The following is a 25,442-nucleotide window of genomic DNA, read 5'->3' as shown; positions in this document are numbered from 1 at the left end:
CTAAACCTGCTCATTCAAACCTGCTCAACACTAAGCCACCCATTTTCACTGGAAACATGTCGCATAAATGCGATGCTTATCTCTGCCGTGTTGTCTTTCCTTTAGGTATCTAGTCACATCCAGGTTCTAGCCCGACGGAAGGCCAGGGAGATCCAGGTGAAGATGAAGGTACGCTACGTGAGTCAACCTCTTTCTGCTCTTTTATATTCATTGAATGTGTTATGAAAGATTTAACAATTGTGTTTTTTTTTTAATGCACGTATGAGGAAACAAAGTTAAGGATATGTGGATTTGATCAAATCACTTATTGTAATCTCCATGTGTCCAGAGGAGGAAAAAAGGTCATAGCTGAGTTAAGGGTGTGATTAGTATGTTGCATTTTTAAAACATTTGATTTGATTTAACTTGAGCAGCAGCAGGTGGAGAGAGGGTTAAAACGGTATTACTTTATATTATTCCCTCTTATAATGAAGTTTCATGTTTTGGCCCCTGTGCTGCCATGTATTAACATCCCATTAACACAAAGGTACAAACAATTGGCTATTTTAATTTCACCCTCTAATTGATGCTGGCTTTAAATGGCATGCTGCCACATTTCGATGAAATGTGAACATATTTCAGGGGGCCTGAGGCTTAGTGTGCACGATTATGAACAAGATGAACCAAACGCAATTGTCAGGAAGCAAATTAATCCCTGCCTTATTCATTCCAAGTATTACAAGTACCTCAATAAAAGTTTTCCTGTGTGGTGCGCTGAGAGCTCACACATCCCTGTCCCCCCAGTACTTTCTCAGTTTACATTACTCATCCACGTACACCCGCAGTTGCAACTCGCTGTTGGATGGCAGCCATGGGGGTTTAGCTGGCAGGGCCCGGCACTGGTCACAGGGTTGGCCTCTGTGACAGGCCTTTTTAAATAAGTCTTTGGTGTAACTGAGATCCCGACCACATGTACCCCCCCCATATTTCAGCTATGCCCTTCTGTTCGCCAGTTCTGGGAAGAAGAATGCACCCTGTGGCCTTGCCCATTAGGGCTGGGCGGCAAGTGCTTGTTGTACTCTGTGGTTTGGAAACTGCTGAAGGAGTGGATTCAAAAACAAGAGGTGTATCACTTTACAGTATTGCACAGGAAGGACAATTTTGTAGCTATCTCACTATTTTAAACTCAATGCCATTTAGGCGTTTTGATGCAATTACTAGCATATAAACATACCAGCCTTTTCCCTGCCTCGTCTTCCAGTATGACCTCCAACAGAAGCTAGTTGTCATCACTGGCTTGCCCCTGCCAAAGCAATAAACTTAACTCTTGACCCGTAGGCCCTTGACTGTAATATCACCTTCTCTTCAGTTCTCTGCCTGGCAGATGATGCAAGCTGGCCTCGATGCTTCATTTCCCTTTTTAGGGCTCTGCTTGTGTTACCGGGGGAGTGGGGTGCCGACTTAAATGGAGTCTAATGAGTGCTCTCCCTTTGGGTAACTGTTTGTCTCGCTCTCTGGCCCTCCCCATAGGACCAGGTGGCCAAAGACAAGGCCCTGCAGAGTATGGCCACGATGTCCTCAGCCCAGATCATCTCACCCATGGCTTTCCAGAACAAGATGGCTCTCCAGGGCTTGTCTAGGCCGCCTTATCCCACTGCTGGTGGGGTGAGTCCCTTACCAGCGTCCCCTACGCCATGTTATTCAGATTAGCTTGAAAGGCGGGGCAGTTGCCACGTCTAATGAAAAAATACCTTTTGACTTCATCCCAAAGTCTGTGGTTTTGCTAATTGTGGCCAATTAACAGTATTTTTCATCACCCGTTCTCCTGTAATATGTTCATTTATTTCTCTGAATGTTGGTTAGTTTTATCTTGAGATTCAGTTTGTCTGAATTCTAGACATTTGAGACTCTTCCCCTTTTTTCACAATTTCACATATTTTAGATTCATCAACCTGTAATTTGTACACTGATGATTTGTCTTCTTCAGAACTCGTATGATGGTTACTTTGGCGATTAATTCATTTTTAAAGGTGTTTAAAAAAGCATTTTATTTATTGCGTATGTGTGTCAAAGATGCATTCCACTTTTGACACATTCAAGGTTGATTTTCTTTCTGCAAGAAACCGCTCGGTGGTTCTGGTTTGAAAAGCAGATACATACACAAGTCATGTGTGAGAATTAGCTTCAAGGTGGAACTGTGTAATATAGTTTTTTTTTTTCTTTTTATCCTAACAGTTTTGGCACGGGGCACTTCCAGGACAGCCGGGAGGCCACGAAGAGTGAGTAGTCAATCTTTCTTCTCTGTAGTGCTACAGTGTCCATCAGTGATTCCTCATGTGATCAGCTTAATAACCATCAGATACATTTCAGTATGAAACATATCAGTACAATTATATAGAAAAGTCTTCAGCTGTCTGACATTCAGCATACCACTCTGCCCCCTGTGTCTTTAGAGGTCACGCGGTCCAATTAGTACATGAGATGGGGTCATGAGGCCGAGCCGGTGCATAACATGCCTCTCCCTCTCTTGTCTGTCCCGTCTCTCCAGCATTAAGCCCTTCTCCCAGCAGAGTTACGCCATGCAAGCCTCCGGTCCGACCCCAATAACAGGTGGGTGCTCTTTCGCCACCCTGCTGTGTTGACAGACGGCTGTCATGCCGGGAAAGTGACGAGACAACCCGGCTCGTGATGAAGAGCTTGCACAGAGCTCAGAGAAATACCTGCAACTATCACAGCATTTACTTTTTAAGGTTTAACATTGTTGCACTCAAACCGCACAATTACACACTGCCCTCTTGTCCGCAGGTTATGAAAGCACAGCAGGGCTGTCAATGTCTCCCGGTACCCCCCCCTGGCAGGGTAGAAGTATTGCCAGCTCCAAGCTGCGGATGCTGGAGTTCTCCGCCTTCCTGGAGCAACCTCAGGACCCAGAGAATGTGAGTAGACGAGAGGGGATATAACTTTATTAGGTTTTTCACTCTCAACACAAAGGTTCATTTCATTTCTCGATGTATTTTCTACCACTACAGTTCTTATCCATCAGGAAGTCTTATTGACAGGTGCCTGATCATCTGCAAAAATTGGCTTTTGAGCCAGCGTGTGGCAACAAGACTCTAATTAAGAAATAGCTTTTAAAATACAATCAATGACTGTTTCGCTACGCTAGTTCTGATTCACACTTTGTATCTTTTTTTGTACAGAGCGGTTTGAAATAAAACCTATACTTCGAGGTCACAGATTTCTAGGGAAAGACTGTATATTATGGTTTATTACTAGTTGTTCCTGGTGTGTAAGGGTATGACAGTAACTCACAATGATCACAGGGTAATCTGTATAAACACAAAAAAATAAATACACACCAGCACATCACGTGTTCATGAATAGGACGAGTGGAAAGAAAAGGGTGGGACCCTTGAGACAGGTGATGGGATTTTACAATAAAAATGTTTTAATGGAACAGCAGGCCCAAACTAACAGATGTCCCGGAGCGCCCAACACTGCACCTGGCGTTGATGGCAATTCAGCAAACTGGACACTTGTCATCTTTGGCTCTGTTCATCTCCTGTTATGCACTTTTGTCTCCCCAGTTTAACAAGCACCTGTTTGTGCACATCGGCCAGTCCAACCCGAGCTACAGCGACGCCTATCTGGAGTCTGTGGACATCAGACAGATCTACGACAAGTTCCCAGAGAAGAAAGGAGGCCTGAAGGACCTGTTCGACAAAGGGCCACACAACGCTTTCTTTCTCGTCAAGTTCTGGGTAAAATATATTTGTGGGTTTTTTAAAAAACTGTTTTAGTCATGTTCAGATCAGTCCAATCCCATTCTGTTCCCTTTCATTTTTTTCAATTAATTAGAGCGGATAAATCGTTAATTTCAATTTAATACCCGTTTCATTTATGTAAAGCTCAGTCCTGTACTCTGTGCCTATACTCTGTGTGGGGTATGTTTCATACATCCGAAGAGCATATAATCCTCCTAGAGTCATGGCGGTGAAGTGAGAGTACAGTGAATACTCTTGTTAATGTTTTGTAGCACCTGTTGGCTGATAATGGCTTGGCGGTGTCAACTGTGTTTAGATAGTTTAAGCATCGGAGTTAAAGGAACTTAAGTGCGATTTAAAGCCAGATTCAATGGAAAGTCATAGCTGCCATGACCTGACTGCTGGTTTATATGCTGGCAAAGAAGGCATTGCTGCTCAGCATGCATTAGGCGTTGGTGTATTTGTATATAACTGTGAGGGGAGTGAGTGTATGTGTGTGATTGTGTGTGACAGCAGCCTTGGGGAGAGTGGCAGGTCTGATCTTTCACCAGAGGAAATGTGAGACCAGGCACCTGTCTCTGCGCTATTAGACCCCCCTCCCCCCTAAACGTATTTATAGATAAGCCCCCCCAAAACACACACGCACGCACAGAGAAGATGCAGACTAAGGAATGATGACAGATGGAGGAGAATGTGTGATATCGTTGAAAACAGAAGAAATATGTAAACTGACAACCTATAAATGGGTGTAATTGAACACGTCCATTTTGTGCATCTCAGCTGATAGGGCCACCTTGCCTTACCTCAGGACAAGACCTTTCCTATTTGTGTCATGCACAGCACGTACACACTTTCAAACCCTCCCTCTTTACCTCACGGACGCCTCTCTCTACACATACAGACTGTATGTGTAGACTCTTTATTAAAGTGACTGTTATTTTAATTGAATTCAAAAGTTTTGCTACTTTTTACTATGATGGCATTTTAGTTTTACATTGGATGATAAGCATGATAAGAGAGTAAAAGTACATTTACTGTAGAATCTCCACTTGTTAAAATCAATATGCTGGGATTAACAAGTAATGTTGTCACAAAGTGTGTCAGAGAATCACTGAACAAACTGTACCGTTAGAGCTGCTAGAGCTGCTGAGCTACTTCCTTGTACATGAAAAGCTTAATTGGAGACTTCAATCATAATGTCTGAGATAAATGATCACCATACAGCATAATCACCGATTGCCCAAAACAAGGATTGGCTCAACAAAAGAAGTCAAAGCATAATTGATAGAAAATACAAGACAATAGACGTCACTCTGGTGGCAACACTATTTTGATTACTAAGTGATTTGCAGTGCACGCACATTGGATTGATGACCCTTTATAACTAAAGGCGAGAAAACAACAACCTGTGCACAGCCTTTGCTTGTGGTTTGAAACGTCTTATCTGTACTTGGAAACTCCTCCAGTTTAGTAATCCCTGTCCTCAAAATGCTTGTCTTGCAGCGTCACAGATAAGAGACGGTGAGGTAATAATGGATTTCAGGCACTTTGGTGTTCAAAATAAAAATGTAAAATTTTGACTTTTTGCACATAGAAAAATGTACAATTAAGACATATAGAATTGTAAAAATAAATAATCATTATAGATAGATACTATCTTAATACAAAGGATAGGTCTGTGGGGTAACAAAACAAAATGAACCATTTCTTGCCTCTTTGTTCTATTCTCCAACTTAAACTTTATTTTATCGTCACATACATGAAAGCGAATGAAAGCCAAAACAGGATCTCACTCATACTATATTCATCGACAAGCACAGACCTAGAAAAGGACCCAAACAGGTGGAATGGTATGAATGGGCATGAATGAATGTCGACTACAGCACTGCTGCACAAATCTCCTCCTTCCATTGAACGAGCTGCCATATTTATTTCAGAGTGCGCATGTTCAGTCTCTGGGACCATCTACTGTGGGGACCTGCCAGTATGGTGCACAGTATTAATGTTCATCTCCACTATGGGTGGAGGTAAGTCTGGGTGTAAATAAACTCGCAGTAGAAAGGACAAGTGCGGTCTGACTGAGCCTTGAGAGGTTGTCCGAGGTTAGGCATCAGGCCGATCATGCTCTCCGTCTACTATAACTTCCCACTCTAATACTGGGGCACTGGCAGGGCTGTTTCAGTAGCACCTGAGGCATGTACTGCAGAGCTGTTGTGCATACCAGGTGACCCAAACACATCCAGTCACTAGGGATGAGCTGTTGCCACCACAGAATACCACAGTGAACAATGTTAGTCCAAATCTGACACACAAGGTTGAGGAGAAGTCTCTAGATGGTTATTACGTTGAGCACCACAGTGTTTTGCAGGTCTGAAATCAAATGGCAGAAGATACAGTCGGTCGTTGTAGGTCTCTGCAACCTTCCGAAGTGATGTGGATCCTTTAACTAATGTGGTTCGGAGATGCTGATGGCGGAGGGAAGAATGTCAAACCATCATCTTCACTACTACTGTGCAACATTGTAAAATAAAGTGCACCATCATCCACTTTGTCGAAAATGTGTTGCACCGAGGCCATCGGTGACTCGCACAGCAGATATACAGTCTCATGTAGCGTGAACTGCTGTGGTCCAGAGTGCCAAAGACTGTGAATGTCAAGTTCAAAGTGTTGCCTTGCAATCTCATGCCGCCAGGTGGCTTCGTACGCATGGCATGCCCCGTCTCACATGTTTGACTGCCACATTATTTATTGTAGAGAGATAAAAGACATTGGTGAGTGACACCATTTTGGAAGAAGTCTTCTCCAGTCCTTTGAAGGAGCAGCTGGTCGAGCCGTGGCATTTGATTCAGGAGTGAGGGGAAGGAGGGGATGAGTAGCCACGCCATATATCATAAAGAAACAGCAAAAGATAGAAATAGGGACATAGGGATGGACATATGGCAGGAGAAACAGCAGGGGGCCATGTAAGCAACAAGTCATTCATCAATGAAATACTCCTAATTCATGTCACGTCCTTGTTGAGTCAACGGTTATGACACATGCACGCTTATAACGCTGTCCCCTCTCAGGCCTGTTCATCTTATCGTATCCTAAGGGGGCGTCCACGACAAAACACAGAAATGCTACAAATCAGCCGGTCATTTCAAAGCCCGTGCTGAAAAAGAACACCGTGCTCTTGGCCATGAAAATAGGCAAAAATGAAATCCCCGACACATCTGACAGTACGATAATCTTGTTTTTACGCCATTGTCAAAGACGGGAAGAGCCTATTTGATGTGGCCGCAGTGGGACAACCGCGTGGTAGGTCATGACTTGGGGGTTTGCTGAGGCGCAGGTTGGCATGGTGACGGTGACAGGCGGCTGGCCCACCTCCAAAGCTATGGCATTCTAGATTGAATTTCCAGCAAACCCCCCTGTCGGCTGCTGGCCGCCCTGCCCCGCTCCCCACCCTTCCTCCTCACCCTCTCAGCGCCCGTGGCCCTGTCCTAACGGATTGTCTCGCGCCTTTGAAGTGCGGAGGGAATCCGATTTGAGCTGGCTCTGCTAAATTGTTACACAGCCAGCCTGCCCACCGTGATCTAATCAGCCAATTGCACGCTGCTGATTGTAATTGGATGAATTCCCTCGCAGGCTGTTAGGGAAGCAGGGAATGGCGGTTTGGGGAGGGTCACTAGGCCCAAGGGATGAAGACAAATAGAGGAATTACATGAGCCAGGGATGAAGATGAACGGCGTGATGAAGACATGAGAGGAGGCTGAGCGGTGTCTCAATGGCCCATTAGGAGACAAGAGCCCGACAGGGGAAAAGGTAAAACAGCCCAGCTGTCTGACGGAGGAAACGACACCTCAGTCTGATCCAAAATCAGATTATAGGCTACTTGCCTCGATTCAAACTTGAACTAGTGGAAGGATCAGCGATAGGTGAATCTGCATCCACATGAGGATGAGGAAACTTGACTCTACGCTGCCTTTAAATTCAACTTGTGAGGTCATATTTTTGACGTAGGAGGTCGAGTAACACTAGTGTCATTTGATTAGTTTCAGTCGTGGCTAAGCAACATACAACAAAACACAGACGTCGCCTTGTTTCTTTTTTGTAAAAATGGTGAAAGATTTTGTTGACTGGATTTGAATATCATGTTTAGGATTAAAACGTAGTGTGAAACGGACGTGTTGTGAACCCCACTACTTCTCTTGGCAAGACCCGCTTTCAATCAGCTCAGTACCTTCTCAATATCTAACACAGACATGTATCAACATCTTGTACTTTCATTTATAACATGTTGTATCAGCCTGCTCTGCTTCCCAATGCGTTGTTAACCACAAAATACGAGTCATGCCAAATGTTTACACCTCCCCGTGTTTACGGAGCTACAGAGGACTGTGGCTCCTCACACACCTCCCTCGTCACTAAAAGTTGCAGATTGATTTACGGATAGATGTCATGGTGTTCTTGGTTGAAATTGATTGATGCTATAGCTTACGTAAGAACACATCATGTTTTTGTTTTACAGGAAGAAACGGTTATTTAATTTTGATATAAATATATAAAGAAAAAATGTCTTTGCATATATTAAAATATGTACAAAAATATGACTGTGGATGTGGACTTTAAGGCTTTAAAAAGGTATTTTTCATTTCACCTTGACTGTGAATATCTAAAAATCTTTTTTATTATTGTCTTGCAAGACATGCACACAAAGAGATGCACAGCATCTTGTGAATCTAGAGGCTGCATTTGACAGTGCTATACTGGGTCAACAAGGATCTGACCAGTGGATGCCTCTTGGCTTTGCAGAGAATCACCCTCAAGCTTTGTTGAGCTGTTACACTCTTGGTGACATGTCTTTGTCGGACTGACACACATGACACCTTAATATCCACATCTGTGAGCCGAAAGTAGAACCTGATATTTTGTTATAGATTATGGATCTAGGCCTTCATATCCTTGAGGTTTTAGATGCTAAGTGTTGAGCAGGCTAGTGTGTAGGTGTAGCACAAATGTCTTCAGGTAAATAGGGGCAGTAAGTCCTCATACACCACCAGGCTGCAATCATGGTTCCTTTTGTGTCAGACTGACAGGTGTGTATTTGGTATTCGTTGATCCTGACATGTGATTTGTTTCGTCCCTCTAGGCGGACCTCAGTATAAACCTGCAGGATGACAGCAGCTTCTTCTATGGTGTTTCCAGTCAGTATGAGAGCTCTGAGAACATGATTATCACCTCATCCACCAAAGTCTGCTCCTTTGGCAAGCAGGTGGTGGAGAAAGTGGAGGTAAGACAAGGACACTGGGGGTTATCAAGCATATTCTCTAAACGTAAACTATGCCTCTATAACTGGCACTTACCCTGCATTTATTATGAAACATTACTAATTTAAAGTTACATATATTGTAACACAAACGTTTATTAGCTCTACAACCATTTCTCATCATTTCTGACATTGGAGAGAAGGCAAACTTTGATGATTTTTTTTTTTAACATTGTCAGTATCAGGTTGTCAAACTTTTCCAGATAGTACAGCTCCCACAAGTATCAATAGGAAACTAAACACTGGCTACAGTTAAAGAAGTTTGCATCACTGATTGCTCAATAGCTGGGTAATATTTCAACATTAAGAGGTCATGACCAAGTCAAAAACCACCATTACCACCCAGAGGAGTGAATAGCTGCATCTGGTGGAGATGGATTCCAGTCAATTACCACTGATCTGTGGTCAGGAAACTGACGTGATTAACAAATCTCCCCGGCATGACTAACTGTTATGCTTCCCGTTAACTAGACACAATAGTGGCCCTGCCCCCACCTGCTTCTGATGGATTGTACAATATAAACACATACACACACACACATCCCTAGGTAGAGCCTTCTGCCTCAGTAGACCACATGATGATATTTAATGGCTTCATGATTTGATTACTGTTGTCACAAGAAATATCTTTATTGTCATATCTGGCATGCCATATGCTGCATTAAGTATATTATATTACAGCTTATCACATAGATGTTCACATTCAATGTATCCAATTGCGTTTCAGTGGAATATGTATCCCTATTGTTTTACAATAGATTTCACATTTTGTCCTTTTTAATGTGTTTTAAATTCTCTTTGCACATGGTATATGTCCTCACATATTGGACTGCATGCTTTGATTGTGAATTATATTTGTGTTTTTCTAGACGGAGTATGCACGTTTTGAGAATGGACGCTACGTGTTTCGGATCCACCGTTCCCCTTTATGTGAATATATGATCAACTTTATCCACAAGCTTAAACACCTGCCGGAGAAGTACATGATGAACAGCGTACTGGAGAACTTCACCATCCTACAGGTATCCTACCCATATCAACCAGGGATATAGTGTAACCCACAAGTGTGTACAGAAGCTGGTGTTATATACGATTCTTCAGTTATTCTGTTAAATATTAAAGTAATAATGTGAGAGTTTGTAAAACAACTTATGGTTTTACAGGGGCTGTATGCTGGACAAGACATCTGGTTTTGAGCCGTGTTGTCACAAATACAGACTCTAACTGGGGAATAAAATTCACATCAGCCTCTGACTAGTAATTTCAAATCTGAGAATCTGAATTCCTGACAGCGATGATACTTCCCCGCAGTAGAAAAGAACCTCAGAAGTGTCAACAAACTGCAGTTAAAGTTGCGTCAAAATAAAATCTAACAGTATTTATGCTAAGCTAAGATAACGGGCTGCTGTCAGTAGCGTAATGTTTAGCATACGGTCGGAGAGTGGTATCAACCAACTCGTCTCACTCTTGGTAAGAAAGCAAATGAACACATTTCCCATAATGTCAGAACTATTGCTGTCAGAACCATTGTAGAAACCTTAATATGATACCAGTATAGTAATTAAGGAATGTCAACCCTTAATCACATTCTCTGTTAGCAGAATGTATTAGGTCTGTGTCCGTAGTCTTGCTCAGAAAATTCTCCTTGAGATGTAAAGAGGCATGACTTAGAGCTGACTTAGAATGTATTAGGATGTGAGTCATTGTCTGCAGCACATTTATTCAAAACACACTCCTTCATCCAGCATTCATATAGTTCTATTCATACCATTCTGAGGAGATAAAGCATTTAGGACCACAGGGACGTTCAATATGTGGACTTCCTTTCAATTTCAAAGTGCTTTTTGCAGGCATCCCATGGTCGTAAATGGTGTAAAACAGAGAACCTGCTCTTTAAACTCGCTCTCTAAAGGAATATGGAATACTTCCGATGGGGTAACCTTGACAGACAGCTGGTGGAATTTTTTTCACGCCGCGGTTTCTATGGTTTCTTGCAGAGTTGAAATATTTCATCCATTCTACTGTAAATTGGACTTTTCTGAATGAGTCGGTGCGCTCCTTGGAGAGCGAACAGAGGGGAGAGGGAGGTGAATAGACTAGAGTGCATCGCCATAGTAACAAAGTGGTCCTCAACACCAGCGTTCAAAGACATCGGTGTTCCTTCCATTGGCGGCTGCATTCCTTCTGGGCAAAGGGACAATGGCCATATTGAGCCCACACTGACGACTAAATGGCAGCATGTCATTAGGTTTCTCAATGGGCTGATTTAGCTCATAATACCCATGAACAGCTCATAAACAGATGTGCACACACACATACAGACATGCGCGTACATAAAGACAACGGATGGGTGCACTCACAGATTCCACTTGCCAAGGCTGAGCACAATGGATCGATATGCCTCATGTAAGTGCGGTGTTCAATGCGACGTGCGATGAATTGATGAAGTTGTGTGCTTGTTTTATGCTCCCCGATGTGTAGATACAAATTACAGCCTTGCACATAGAATAGAAGAAGAAGATGTTGACCAGAGATCATGCATCATTTGTTATTTATTATTAGCTAGTAGTGTGTTATATTATGTAGTGATTGCGTGACGAGCTACTGCGAAGAAGCAGCTGAATTGTGTTTGAGAGAAAGAAACTGAATCATATGCTGCTTTCTTTAGATTTGAATTAAATGAACATACTATTTCTGCTTGTCATTATTTTTTATATTTGAAAATGATTAAAGGCATGTCTAAACATACTTCATAAGGGTAGTGCTTTAGCACTGCATTGGAAAGTCATAGCTCATAACACTTTTTAAAATAACACAAGTAAATAAATTAATTTGATTTAAACCAACATGTTGGGCTGATATTAGGATTTTACTACCACATATTGGTCAATGATGTCGTCCACTGCCTCTATGATGGTGAATCATTGACAAAAAACTACAGAAAAGCAGCAGGTAAAATAATTAACCAATTCATTTCTTTACACATTTTTTGGATTATTAGTTTTTTACACTGTTTGTGTATCCAAACCGATTTTTTAAATATAAATATACTTGGAAAAAAATATTTTCCAATGATTTTTCAAAGGCACAACGGATTACATGCTTCTCCACACATTCAAATTAAAAATACGGGTAACCAAGGTGGGTTTTTACCCCCCCCCCCCCCCCCCACAGTTTGACTGAGCAGTACCTTTTGTGTCTTCTTTGTCCACAGGTGGTGACTAACAGGGACACACTGGAAACCCTCCTGTGCATAGCCTACGTCTTCGAGGTGTCCACCAGTGAGCACGGCGCACAGCATCATATTTACAGGCTAGTCAAAGACTGACAAAGTCTCCCAGTTGGAACTTACCTGCTCTAGGCCCATTGTAGCACCTCAGTGAGCAACAACACTAAACAATGGACTACTCCCTCCGTAAGCTTAAAGCTGAAACCATACAACTCGGTCAGAAGCCCAGAGAAACGCTGGCTCTGTCAGCATGCCCAGGAACACTATTACTGCTGAGGAAGAGGTGGATTTGGGATTGTGGAAGCTGAAACAGGCTTTGTGTGAAAAGTGGCAAATAAATAAAAAAAATAGAAGAGGACCATGATGCACTGTGGTCTCTATGCCAAAGGAGCCAAACAAGACCTGCATGAGAAAGTTGTCATTGGTGGTGTTTTTCATCTGATTTTACTAGTGCTTGTTTTTGATTTCAATTCTTTTAAACACATGCATGTGCAGGGGATGTTTGCTACGGAGGAGTTTGGCTGCCTCAGGGTGCCACCTAGTGACTTAAATATAAATAACAATGGGGAAAAATAATATAAGTAGACCGAGAATCCCTCCTTTGCACATCGATAAAATATCACTGTTTTTGTGCCAATAGTTTGTGTTATTTTAGAAATGATGTACAGTGCCACATCCATCTCCTCTAACCAGAGTTCTGAAGATAAGAGGCTATAATGATTTAAAAGAGCTATTGCATTTACTTTGTTTGATGTTTAATGTTAAATGTCTCTTGTACTGTCTTACTGTTTTGGATGAGAATTACCGGACTACAACAAAAGGCACATAATAACACTGCTAACTTGAACCAGACTTAGATCTGTAAGCTGATTACAGAGGTTGACTGTAACTGTAAGTTGCCCTGAAGTGTCAGATGAAAATACAAGTGTTTCTTACATAACTCCTTTGTTGCCGAGTTTTTTTGCATTCTGTTCAATTGTCTGCAGTATGTGGCGTATTCGTAACGGTATAGATAATGTACAGAGTTTTGTCCTCAAATTGGATCATGTTAGCTCTATCCTGTTTTTATAGTCTAGTATCATTTAGGAAGGTTCTGTTTGTTGTGCTTCAGAGATGACAAATGTAATTTATGTTCAGAGATTTCTGCACACATATGGAATCCACTTTATTTTTTGAACGTGTTGTTGATGGGCAGTAAGGTCCCATATTGCAATGCAGACATGTAATGAAGGAGCTGCTTGCAGCTGCAAAACATTAGAACTAATGGCAGATCAAGGAAGACATCAGAAACCCAAAAGGTGAGTAGATCCAACTTACAATTATTTTCAGTATTAATTCATCTGTTGATTATTTAGAATTTTTGACTATACAATTTTGAAAAGAAGAGAAATGCCCATTGCAAGTTCCCAGAGCCAAAGGTGACAACTTTAAGTTGCTTGTTCAAACAGTCCAAAACCTAAAGATATTCCATTTACAGTGATAATAAACAGAAGAAGATTCGAGAGGCTGGAGTAAGAACATGTTTAATTGTTTTAGTTATTTATCAAGCAACAATGTCAATTGATACCTTACCAAAACGGTTGGTGATTAAAATTCGGACAGTCCACTCATCGATAAATCAACTGAGCATTCTCTTTGAGAAATGTAATTGGCAGTGTCTTTCCAAAGTCACCGTATGATTTGCACATTTTGTATTATTTTAATGTCAGTACAAAAGTACATTGATATCTTAAATGCAAAAATATTAGAATAAGTATATTAGAATATATATTATGGAGTTGTGACCCAGCTATCGTTAAATGGAAGTGAACGCTGCCATCTGGTGGTTTTGAGACATCATTACTCTTTTCCTGTCCACATTAACTTCGAGCATTCAACCCAGTCTAAAGAGTGTCACCATCTTAAATTGCTGATACTCAGGTTGGTTCTTTGAGTTTAACATATAAACACAAAACTACACTCTTGCTTGGAGGCCACTACCTGTAAGTGCCAGTTCCCATATAATCCACCAGTCTGTGTAACAAACCAGAGAAGAAATTCTGGTGTAAAGCTCCCGCTAAAATCCAACTGGGGCACAGGAGATATTTTAGTGATTACTCTTTAAATACAGTAAAGACTTATTAGAATATTGTATATTGTATTTGGTAATAAAATGACAGAAAATCCATTTCGAAGAGATTAACATATAATATGTAATCACCCCAACAAGTGTTTATTTGTGGCAGCTCAGACTGATTTAATGCAATGGTATCCTCTCCATTTGAATCTATTACTGTTTTCTATTTCAAACCATTTCTACAGAATAGTTCCCCCTTAAATTGCAGCCCACCACCTGAACTCCATGAGCTCTTTATGCAAAGAGGTTCTTTCAACTCCCAGGTGTAAACTGAGAACGTGGCACAGTGATGGAGAGACAAGCTCACAAAGGGTGAGAGAAACGGCCTAACAGGTGTAGCAAATACAAAACCAGGGAGCAAACGGATTATTGTGATAATCCCAATACAAAGAATGCAGGCAGATTGCTCCAGTTATGGCAATCCACTCTCAGATGTCTGACCTCCCTCAAAACAGACGGACAGAAAAAACAAGTGGTTGCTAGAATTTGTAGCTTCATTTGTGCTAAAACTAAAGCAAGATCTACTTTACAATGAGTGATATGTGGTGTAGTAACACCTGCAATGTTGTCCTACACGGTTACAGAAGGTCAACAGTAGGCTATATTAGTACACTTTTTTCAGATTTTTTTCCAACTGCATATTAAAGTAATCTTTTTAAATTTGATTCATTATTAAAAATTCTAAAGTATATTTGTTGCCATTCTGTCAGAGCGCTAGCTTCTGCCGCGGTGGAGCCTGCACACATTACGCACGGCTGGGTCTCCTCCTCCTCCAGGTGCGTGGCTGTGACACACCTGGAGAGGGGACTGGCACCAAACCAGACCACTTCATGCCTGCCAAACTCCAGCACAATTAGCCCCACAGACATGTTTATGCTTCGTCCAGATTGTGATTTGACATGGTCTGATTTGCATCACGCGCAATGAATGTCACACGGGGTTTGCTGACGGTTTTGAGTCTGGTGTGCCACACCGAGTCGAGATGCTCACCGAACTCGTATTATAAGAACTGCTGGATTCGACGGTTTCCCGGGATTTTCATCGACATCGAGGAGTCTCAGCGGAGAGGAGCGCAGCTTCTGAAGTCCTACCAGGAGGAGACCGCGCTCAAATGCAGCCGCACCTGTTGCCTCACGAGGAACTGTGAGTCACACAGACATCCAACGATCTCGTGGCTTTCTTTTGTTAATTTGTGACGGTGCACTCTGCCTTCACTAATCTTATCGTCTTTCCTCTTACAGTTTCCTGTAATCTGGCCATATTTCACTATGACACCACTCAAGAGAACTGCTTCCACCTGCACTGCCCAACGCTGGAGAGCTGTATTCTCAGCCACAGAGGCAACGTCGTTCTGTATAATATCACAAAGGGTGAGTAAAGTAAAGGGTGAATTCTGATCATTGATCTTGTCTGTGGTTATACTTTTAATCTCCCTGTATACATATAGACTGCAACCAGGGCCTATGACATGCTCAAGAAAAGAGACAATGCTGTGAGTTATGGAAATAAGCAGTAGCCTACATTTGAGTACTTTGAGGTAGCTGTAATTTGCTTTAGTATTCCCATTTTCTGCCACGTTATACTATGTTATACTATACTAAGTATACAATTCTCATTACATTTACTTGACTTTTTGGATTCAGATTTTCCATACAAAACATGTGATCATCATAAATCACTGTATCACTGTCATAACCCAACAGTAGTTAAAATTATTACTTGAACTACAACAAAAAAGTGCAACTTGTGTACAGAAGCATCAGTAGTAATACTCCGACGATATATAATTGTACGGCACTCACAGGTAAAATATCTAAATACTTCTTCCTCCTAATAATATTACTACTATAATAACAGTAAAATTATTTTTTATGGATTAAATACATTTTTATTATTTTTTTAGAAATGTAACAACCAACAACACAGGAGTCGTGACTCTAGAAGTCTTTGTTTCCTATAGGCGTGGATCCTGACCTGTTGGTGTTTGGAAAATACTTCACCTCCAATGTACGCGTGTTACCCCACCACTACGGCCGAGGGAACGCCTCAGAGCCCCTGCCCTCGGACAAACGCCAGTTTATTCATCCCCCTCCGCCCGCTGCACTGCCTCTGACTTCAGCACCCACAGTTAAACCCCCCACCACAGCAAGCAGAGTGCTCCCCACCACCTCCATCACTACGCAGCAGAGCACCAGTCAGCCTTCCACCCTTCCCACAACTGCAGCTCCCTTATCTTCCACTCCAGAGACTCTACTAGCTTCCGGGAACCATGCACAACCAACAACCCCGACCACTTCTCTTGCGCCCAGCTTTACGCCTCCTTCATCAAGCACAGCAACCACACTCAGCTCTTTCAATCCCAAAACCGCTCCTGCCTCTTCTACCACAACTGCACAGCCTTCCGCTTCCCCGACCCATCCTTTCACCACCACCTCCTCTCAGCCGGCCACCAGCCCTCCAACGTCCACAGCCCTTATGGCCAGTGTAGAGAGCAGTAAGCAATACCCCAATGACACAGGCAGCGATGAAGGCCAAGGTGTCAGCGGAGAGGACAACCTCGGAGGGTTGGGACCCGGCTGGCACGTAGCCGCTCACACCTTTCTGGTTGCAGTGGCCATCTGTGTCACGGTGCTGCTGAGCTGCTGCTGCTCCGTTCTGCTGGTCGTGAGCTGGAGGGGTCAGAGGAAGAGGATGGGATGCTACCGAACATCGTGGAGAGGGAAAAGAGGCTCCATGCGTCTGATAAAATACGTGCTGGTCAGAGAAGACACCTGAAAGTCTGGCCAAGAAAAAAAAAGACTTTTCTCTTTTGTTTACAGCAATGTTTTACTGAGGTAATCCAGGGTGAAGAGACATAAATTTGAATTTGTAGTTATATTTTTGTAAAATAATTTTCACCTACTGGATTATTTAATAGCAGGGACATTGCTTTATATTGCTTTATTCTGAGCAGATAGGGATGGAAATATATTACTGTCAACTGACGCATTGAGGTTGCAATTCTGTATATTTAAGGTGAGACACTACAGGCAAAAATATAGCTTTTTCATGCACTGGTCAGTTTTTAAGGTATTGGGCTGTTTTACTTCCATAACATGTCTTCTTTCAGACTAGAGAAAACAAGTTTCCTACACTTCTAGATTTCTCCTTAACTCACCAAAAATCAGCATTATATAATGCCTCATATGCATATTTAGATGTAACATTATCAAAAATACAAAAAATAAGTCTCCATCTGTAGTGTCTTGCAAAATGATAGAATTTTACAATACATATCTTTAATGGCCTTTTTTTCACAAAATGAGTTTTCTTATACTGAGCCACAAGTCTCCGCTTCAGCAGCAAACTTTCCAGTTTTATTACTATCTATATTTTGAAGGTTTTATGGCTGTTAGAGTCAAACTGACTCCAAATTGTCACAAAATGAAACAACTTTGAACCTGACTTCATCCAATGCCTCATTTGCATGTTAAAACATAAAGTTTCACAAAACTCCACATACAAAAAACGTTTGTCTTAATGTAAGAAATCAACTGGTGAAGTTTCATTGGGATTTCTATTCGTTAAACGTTTTCCCCTGTTCACCTGTAGTGTCCCCACTGAACATTATGTGTCCTTGATGGGATTACCAAAAAAGTAGCAGCCATGACCGCCATGATTCTATCGTGATGCAATGGCTTTTGACATAAGAGCCAAACTCAGTCAGTGCATTTGACCGCAGCAATTTCCCTCAAGAAAGACGATATGACGTCTGTTTGGCTGACGTACATTTTTGATGTACTTCAATGAGTTTAAGCTGATGTTGATGCCAAACCTCAAGGACTTTGGCCAGTTGTCTACGCTGGTCTTAAGTGGGACTTAATGGACTGCTCCAATTTTCGTTTCCATCATCAACACTGTGCGATGACGGACTACTTTTTTGCCTTGTGGCCTTCAGCGTTTAACCCTCCTTCAGTCCAAGCACATCTCCTCAGTGCATCGGGTTTCCTCTGACCTAAAGGTGCACGGACCACAGCCCAAAACTCCTTAAGAAGGGTGAGGTACTTTTCAACAACCTGCTGCTGAAAGCATCCTTTCACTGGAACTACCACTCCTCGACCTGACAGTGACGAGAGTGGGATGAGAGCTTCGGCTAGGAACCGACTGAATGGGGCTTTCATCACATAAAAGCTTTCCCCATCATGCGCACGAACTCCACACAACTTCAAAGACCGAACACCCAACAACAGTGTACATTATGCTTTTATTTTTCTATTAAAAAGGCGGCATCTTACAGCCCTTGAGGTTGTAATATGTATAATGGAACAGTAATTATCTAAAGTAATCTGTCAATGGTACGTAGATGGAGTCCAAAATGATACACAAGGCCACACATATTTAATGTTTTTGTGGACCCTGCTGCTCTTGGTTTCCATCTCCGTGTAAATACATTTGTACATGAATCTGTATTACAGGTCGAGCACTTTCTTGACGGCCTCTTTGTACTGCAGCATGGTGCTCTCGCTCTCTCCTTCATTCTTCAACCTGGTGACAGAGTCCTTGTACTCCTGCACCTCTCGTCTACCCAGCAGCTGCTCTCGCACTTCCTCGCCTTCTCCTTCCCCGGCCGCTTTCATGCGTACTAGCGTATCCAAGATGTTCTTTTGGGACGGGCTGTCCTCCCAGCTGTACTCCTCCATGTCTGCCACGGTCTTCTCAGCCTCCCAGGTCTCCGTTTTCTGAAGAAGGAGCAAAACGGAACGCAATCGTTACCTTTATACGCAGACTGAAAACAGGGTTGTCTGTAGCATTACATCTGAACTGTATGTGTGTATTATTGTGGAAGAGGTTTGTTTTGTTCTGCAGGTTAGAAAGAAGTTTATGGATCTGGCTCAGGCTCCAGTTTGGAACACATTATGGCAACAGATGTAAAATATGGGGCTCCTTGGTCACCCCCTTCTTTGATGCTCCTCTCACAGAGATAGTATTTCTCCACACGTAGCGCTCCCTCCGCTGCCCGTCGTCGCATTCCCGAGAGAACAATGCGCCCCATTGTGCAGCAGTTTAAAGCAGGGCAGCGACGGAGCCCTCAGCGCTGCTGCTCTCCAGGTGTTTGAGGTTAATGACCATCATTACCGCGATACATATCTGATCCGCATAACGTCCCGTCTGGAACAAGTCCAGGCCCTCGTGAGTGAGGAGCACTAGACACTTGGGAACAGATCGGTAGCTTCCCTTTGAAGTAATGAAGGCCTACTAAACAAATAAACATTAGTTTTTTAGATAAAGAAAGATAATCCTCATACATTGAGGCTATAACATTTACAGTCATAAATGGCCGCCCGAGCGAGTTCCGTCCCTGCAAAACAACGCTTATATTTTCAGTTTGGTGACAGGACAGGTGTTGGGCATGAAGGCACAGGTGCCGATGGAGTGCCTCTAGCGGTGAACTTCCCTCCATGTCGGAGGCAGCTTTGAGCAGTCAGCCCCAGCGCTGTTCTGGATTAGCACAAACTGGAATTAGCAGGGAAGGTCCGTCTCCCTGAGTGGGGAGCTGAAATCACCTCAGCGGCTGCTAACAATGGGCCTCTTTGTGGGCTAGCGTTACAACCTGATCGCTACGCCACTCTCACAACTTCCACAAGCCTGCCGGACAAGCACTGTGCCTTCCATTGTGTGGCCAAAAGGGCAGCGGACGGTGTTCTGCGCACTGGCCCGAACACCTTCTCCAACTGAGAGAATCTTTTTTTTTTTTTTAATGTGGCTAAGCCATGAAAAGCTGCTAATGGCAAAGGTTGCACAAGGAGTCATTTTCTTTTTGGTGGCTGGCTGCAAACTCATGCGAACAGAGAGAGCCTGGGCTAATGACCTGGTGGCAGACTTCCCTGATGTGGCATGGCTGGCTTAATGTGAATAAACAGTATCAGGGTCAACACCTGATAGGGTGGTGTGTTATCCCCCAATCTGTGGAGAAATGTCAACTGGACAATGCGGCTGTTTGCCATCCTTCTGCCCATTCAAGTCCGATACCTCCCTAATGGGCTCAGGCTCTCGGATCGCAGAGCAAGATGGACATGAATTCCCCTGCTAAAAGCTAGTGTGTCGTGTCGCTAGCTGTATGTAAATGTCACCAAAAAAACAACAAAAACATGTTAATCACAAAACTAAAAAGGCAAAGGCTATAAGCTTTAAAAAAAAACTATGTGCATTTGGTCATAAATATATTAATAAATATAAAAGAAATAGACACACAAGTAGTCTTCCTGCTCACTCTGTTATTCAGGAGCATTACTTTTACTTAATTGAGAGAACGCACACCTTTAGTTTAATAACTTTGCTAACAGTAGCTTTACGCTGATGAATTATACACATCATTATCGTCCAATACAATTCTTTCTTCTTCCGACACCAATTCTGAACTTGTGTATCAGCCGATACTGAGTATCCCTCTGATACCAGTGCGTTAAAAAGCTAAATATATTGTTTTCTAACAGCTGTATAATTCTAACCCTGTATGGATGTGATATGACAGAGAATGAATGCCATAAAACTTTAAAATGTTGTGTTGTTGTTGTTGTTCGTGTGTAGCGTAAATGAGCTGATAACTGATATGATCACGTAATATTGGATTCGCTGATACCCGAATCCAGCATTTTAGGCTGTATCGGAGGAATTCCCGATACTAGCATCGGTATCGGGACAATTCTACACAGAATACATCAACAGAGGGCTCTGCAGTGAATGCAGGCACTGTGATACTTTGCATGCTGGAGATCATTCCTCTGATCTCAAACAAACCTCTCAAAAAGGGGGAACACACCGAAGTGACAGTGCCTGCTCAATGTCAAAAACAAAGACTTTCAACTCACCCAAGACTCGTGGTAAAGGACAGTCAGCAGGTACATGGCGTAGTCGTGATTCTGCTGTCTCAATGGGCAGCTGGTGGAGGCGAGGAAAGGACAAACGGTGAAGAGATTCAGTGCATTTGTGTCATTTCCTCACTTGATTATCAGCCATATTGAAGCTTTGTGAAGGAGTGTTTACCTGTCGGCTGCGATGGTGAGTGTGTCGGTATCTTTGCAGTATCTCTTCCCGATAAGTTTGAGCATTTTCTTGCGTGCGTGGTCATCCAGATTCAAACTGGACAGCTTTACCTGCGATGGCAATGACATGATTAGATTACCACAAGAGACATAGTTTAGCCACTTGTTTTTCCACATGAAGCTTTGCAATGTAAATAGAAACACTAGACACTAGAGAGCAGATGGGATTTCATTATGTGCAGTATCTGCTGCTGGAATCGCTCTCTCTCATCAGATACAATAAAACCTTATTTAACCTATACAGACCTTTGACGGTATAGATTTAAATACACTTTTTATAGAATAAACAACTGTCTATGTGCTGGCACTCAGAATAATCTCTAAGCCCCTAAGCACAAAGGACGGATGGAAAAAAACAGATTACTCCTTTAATACTCCGTTTTTCATGAGATTTGACTTATATAATTTGTACATTGCAACATAAATACATTCAGAAGTAATACAAAGTAAGCCTCGGCTCGTACTAGAAAGTGGTTCAGTTTGTTGAGTCTGGATCAAACTCTGCCAAAGATTTAGTTTCCAGGATTGACTTAAGGCAACCCTACTACACACATTCATCATTCAAAAGATGAAATGTATTTCCGTTGAATTGAAATTGAGTGAGATTTGCCCTCTGACCTATTTTTCTGCCTGATCCACATGGATTAATGTCTGAATAATTCCCACCGTGCTGATGTAATCTAAGGCAAAGTGTCAGTGGAGCAGATGGCTGCTGATTAATGGTAAAAAATGACATTTTCACCTGCGAAAATTCCAGATTTCTCAAAAGGCAGTTTGAATTCCAGAGTTTATAAAGCAGGATGTAGCCTCATCCAAGAAAAGATGTTGGCAGACCACCGTTACTGTTAACATGTGGAAAACAACTCAAGCAGTTCAGAATGAAGCAGAACGGCTTTCGACAGCTTTCTTTGACAAAGAGAAGCCAGATGAGGAACTTTTCAGCCACCAAGAAACCGGCATTGCTCAGTTCTATCAACGTGTGAAACAACGAGGCCAACAACTGCACACAGAAGTAATGTTTATGACCCGTGTGGAAAATCTCTGAATACAATTACCATTTGCTTAATCTGTTGCACAGATCCTATATTGTATTTGATAACGTCTTAAAAACACAAGAGTGAATCTTCTCTTTCATGGCTTCTTGTTGTTACTTGAATGACTGGTTCTGGTCTGTGGGGAGGATTGCACACGGCCGGATTAGTGGTAGTGGGGGATTAAGAGGAATATCAAAATGTCCCAACAAATATGTCAAAGATGAGACGTTTCATTACTATTTTCTGTGAAAGTAATACGTTTGTCAAAAACACCTTTTCCAAAGAACTTAAACTAACAAGAACAGCAACAGAGCTTCAGCACATGCTTACATATCGAATGTTTCTATAGGGCTGTAATCTCTTGATGGCATAACTTCGTATGTTTGAGGACAAAGAACGTCTCTCTAGATAAGTCACAGGGACACGACGGCAGCTGGTGATTACGCGTCGCTGTAAATCTCCAATCTCAATCTCATTCCGGTTTCTCTCCACACGTCTTTCTATACGTCGATGGAACCCAGTTGAAGCAGGTCATCGGGTTAAAAACCTTTTTATAGAAACTGCAAAGACTAAAGAACGGAAGAGCAACAGAAACTTACTTTGAGGTGAACGATGCGAGCTGAAGGGTTTCGGACCGACGGGCCGTCGGCCACGTAGTCTGTGCTTTCTACTTTGATGGGAAAGAGCTCGTCACATCTGGCGTCGGTGTCCAAGGCAGAGGGCCACTCCGTACAGAAGGCTGGACACAAAATGAGCCGAATGAGAGATAGCTTTTCTTTTTACAATAATAATAAAAAAAGAATTGCGTTTCAGAGCTTCACAACGTTTTAAAATGAAAAACATAAATTACGTTTCAGAGCTTCACAGTGTTTCTTGATGGCCGCCGGTGTCAAATGCAGAAAATTTGGTATCTGAAAGAGATGAGCGAGAGATTATGTGAATGTAAAAATGCAACCGTTAATAAAACAGAAATATGAAAATGTCCTGCAGTCTAAATGTGTACATCCCAGTAAGAATAAAGCAAAACTCACACATAACATTTTATGCTAGATTTCAGAATACATTGGTTAAGGGCATGTTAATTATTTAATTCACGCAATTATATAATTCTATATTGACATTAAAATAACATTTCTCATGATCCAAAAATGTTGGCTTGTGTTTGGACAAAGGCAAAACATCTCTGAGCTAAGATTAAAAAGTAAAAAAAAAAAGCATCAGACATAAGAAAGGGATGCACAGCAGGTTAACCGCTGGTGGCTGAGCTAAATAATGAAATCAATATCGTTAGGCTGCACGGCAGAGTTCCAGCTGTGGCGGGCGAAAGTAGTGGATCTGCAAGTGGCTCGAGTCCAGATGGAGCAGCTGGTGTCTGGACACAGCAGCTCAGTAATCCGGGCACAGAGACGGAGCCACGGGGCAGAGCACAGCCTGCTCCATCAGCAACGCTGGAAGATCGTCTGGCAACAATCAACTCCTCACAATGAATACTGGGAGGTAAACGCTGAAGTATAGAGCTAGGATGCATGCAGATACAGACTGCAGTTAACTGTGTGTAGCCAAATATATTCTGCAGGGGATTTTAAATATGTGGGAACAGCGCTACAACCCAGCGTCCAACTCCTAAAACTACAAACACCCTTGTGTGTTTGTAGTTTTTTAGGTTGTATGCAGTGGTTCCATGTAAGAAATGCAGTCTGACCTTAATCAGCTCCAAGTTGCCCTTCCTGTCTGGAGGAACGCCCCCCCTCACAGGGTAGCCCATCCTCACAGGCAGGGGGACGGAGCTCGGTCTGAAGATGGCTGCTGCTGGATAGACGGCAGTCCAGTCCTGATCCACCGGCATCTTTTCTGTCCTGGGCTCCCCTGACTGCAAATAACAACAACAACAACACAGAAGACAAAGGAAGCGTTTGTTAATTGGGAAACATCTTGTCTCATTTGAAATGTGTGCATCTTGGTGTATTAAACAGACATAAAAGCTGCACACTTACAGTTCTCCTGGGTCTTCTTATGAATCCTCTACCGCCTCTATCAGGAAGGCCTAAAAGTCACAATGTTGCAGGTTTACACACACACACATACTTCTAAATGTCCAAAATATACGCGGTAAAAACACTTAATTTCATGCTGCTAACACTCTGGATACACTCACACAAATCCCACGTCTCAAGAGCATATTGTGTATTGATTTATTGAGTTTACTTTGTGGTTATTTGTATTTTCAGCCACACGCTTACTCATAGCCACCATACTTGTTTGGTGTATGTGATAGGTGTATTTCACAATGTGTACTGCATGATATACCGTTTTATTAATTATCATGCTTTTTGTTGTACCGTGTAGAGTAAATAAGACCTGAAAATTCGTTAATTTGACATATTTATCAATGTGCAAAAATATAACAGGCTACCCTGTAGATGAGTTAATAGTTCTAGCTTTTTATTTGTGAGCATTTGTTGCCTTGTATGATTCATTTGCTGATCTATTCTGATTCTACTGTGGGTAGATTATGATGAGAAGAGAGAGAAATGTCATGCAGCAAGTGACAATGAACCAATAAAATGGAAACGGGGACCCCCACACAAGAACCCCTGAAACGTCCCACACCCCACAAACGGGTTAAACAGCTGCTCGTCAGGTAAGTTGAGACACTCTTGACTACAAAAGTACACCTCTGTCACAGGACAGGAGGTACCTTGACATGGCCTTGGTAACTGCAACTCAAGCCGTTATCCTCGCGCGAAGCACGAATGACTGTGAACTCTTTCGGCAGCCACACAGAAACTCACCTTTATTTCCAGCAGAAGAATTGACAGACAAATCCGTCGCGTATGTGACTCTGCTTACTGGTCTCTGCAGCCCAAGACCAGAAGCATTTATTCGACCTAGCGACAGAAATACCTTGCTTGTGTGTGAAGCCATGT

At 42.4% G+C, this 25,442-nt stretch overlaps 3 protein-coding genes across 7 annotated transcripts in view; 2 read left to right on the top strand and 1 right to left on the bottom strand.

Annotated features, from left to right (window-relative positions):
- Positions 1–13,181, top strand: part of tead4 (TEA domain transcription factor 4) — a 34,509-nt gene extending 21,328 nt beyond the window's left edge. For 3 of the 5 annotated variants that reach the window (XM_079162247.1, XM_079162245.1, XM_079162243.1), the window contains exons 3-11: positions 106–177; positions 1,510–1,644; positions 2,215–2,258; positions 2,528–2,589; positions 2,785–2,915; positions 3,567–3,740; positions 8,878–9,018; positions 9,924–10,076; positions 12,269–13,181. In XM_079162247.1, the coding sequence (XP_079018373.1) occupies positions 163–177; positions 1,510–1,644; positions 2,215–2,258; positions 2,528–2,589; positions 2,785–2,915; positions 3,567–3,740; positions 8,878–9,018; positions 9,924–10,076; positions 12,269–12,382 (969 nt within the window). In that variant the 5' untranslated portion in view covers positions 106–162 and the 3' untranslated portion in view covers positions 12,383–13,181. The remainder of the gene's footprint in view (positions 1–105; positions 178–1,509; positions 1,645–2,214; positions 2,259–2,527; positions 2,590–2,784; positions 2,916–3,566; positions 3,741–8,877; positions 9,019–9,923; positions 10,077–12,268) is intronic. The other 2 variants (XM_079162244.1, XM_079162246.1) reach the window with 2 other exon arrangements.
- A 2,141-nt stretch (positions 13,182–15,322) lies between these two features.
- Positions 15,323–17,174, top strand: mansc4 (MANSC domain containing 4; the record flags this gene model as incomplete). The annotated part of the gene is made up of 3 exons (XM_079162221.1): positions 15,323–15,542; positions 15,641–15,769; positions 16,360–17,174. The coding sequence occupies 3 exons, from the start codon at positions 15,323–15,325 to the stop codon at positions 17,172–17,174; spliced, it is 1,164 nt and encodes a 387-aa protein (XP_079018347.1).
- Positions 17,175–18,631: 1,457 nt separating this feature from the next.
- mrps35 (mitochondrial ribosomal protein S35) lies at positions 18,632–25,442 on the bottom strand. The gene is made up of 8 exons (XM_079163038.1): positions 25,308–25,442; positions 24,510–24,559; positions 24,218–24,385; positions 23,366–23,426; positions 23,115–23,254; positions 21,423–21,532; positions 21,248–21,317; positions 18,632–19,117 (listed from the first exon to the last, which is right to left on the bottom strand). The coding sequence occupies exons 1-8, from the start codon at positions 25,438–25,440 to the stop codon at positions 18,848–18,850; spliced, it is 1,002 nt and encodes a 333-aa protein (XP_079019164.1). The 5' UTR covers positions 25,441–25,442; the 3' UTR covers positions 18,632–18,847.

The sequence above is a fragment of the Pholis gunnellus genome (assembly GCF_910591455.1).
Source record: "Pholis gunnellus genome assembly, chromosome: 7".
In the NCBI taxonomy this organism is placed as follows: Eukaryota; Metazoa; Chordata; class Actinopteri; order Perciformes; family Pholidae; genus Pholis; species Pholis gunnellus.
Note: the sequence above shows the minus strand (reverse complement) of the source record. Positions and strands in the feature narration are given on the sequence as shown.

Bases quoted from the DNA above. Each gene is read 5' to 3' on its own strand.
- mrps35 (XM_079163038.1), bottom strand. From the start codon at position 25,440: ATGGCTTCACACACAAGCAAGGTATTTCTGTCGCTAGGTCGAATAAAT. The intron at 24,560-25,307 runs GTGAGTTTCTGT...TGTGACTTTTAG, and splicing joins TTCTTCTGCTGGAAATAAAG to GCCTTCCTGATAGAGGCGGT. The intron at 19,118-21,247 runs GTGAGTTGAAAG...CTCCTTCTTCAG, and splicing joins TCCTTTACCACGAGTCTTGG to AAAACGGAGACCTGGGAGGC.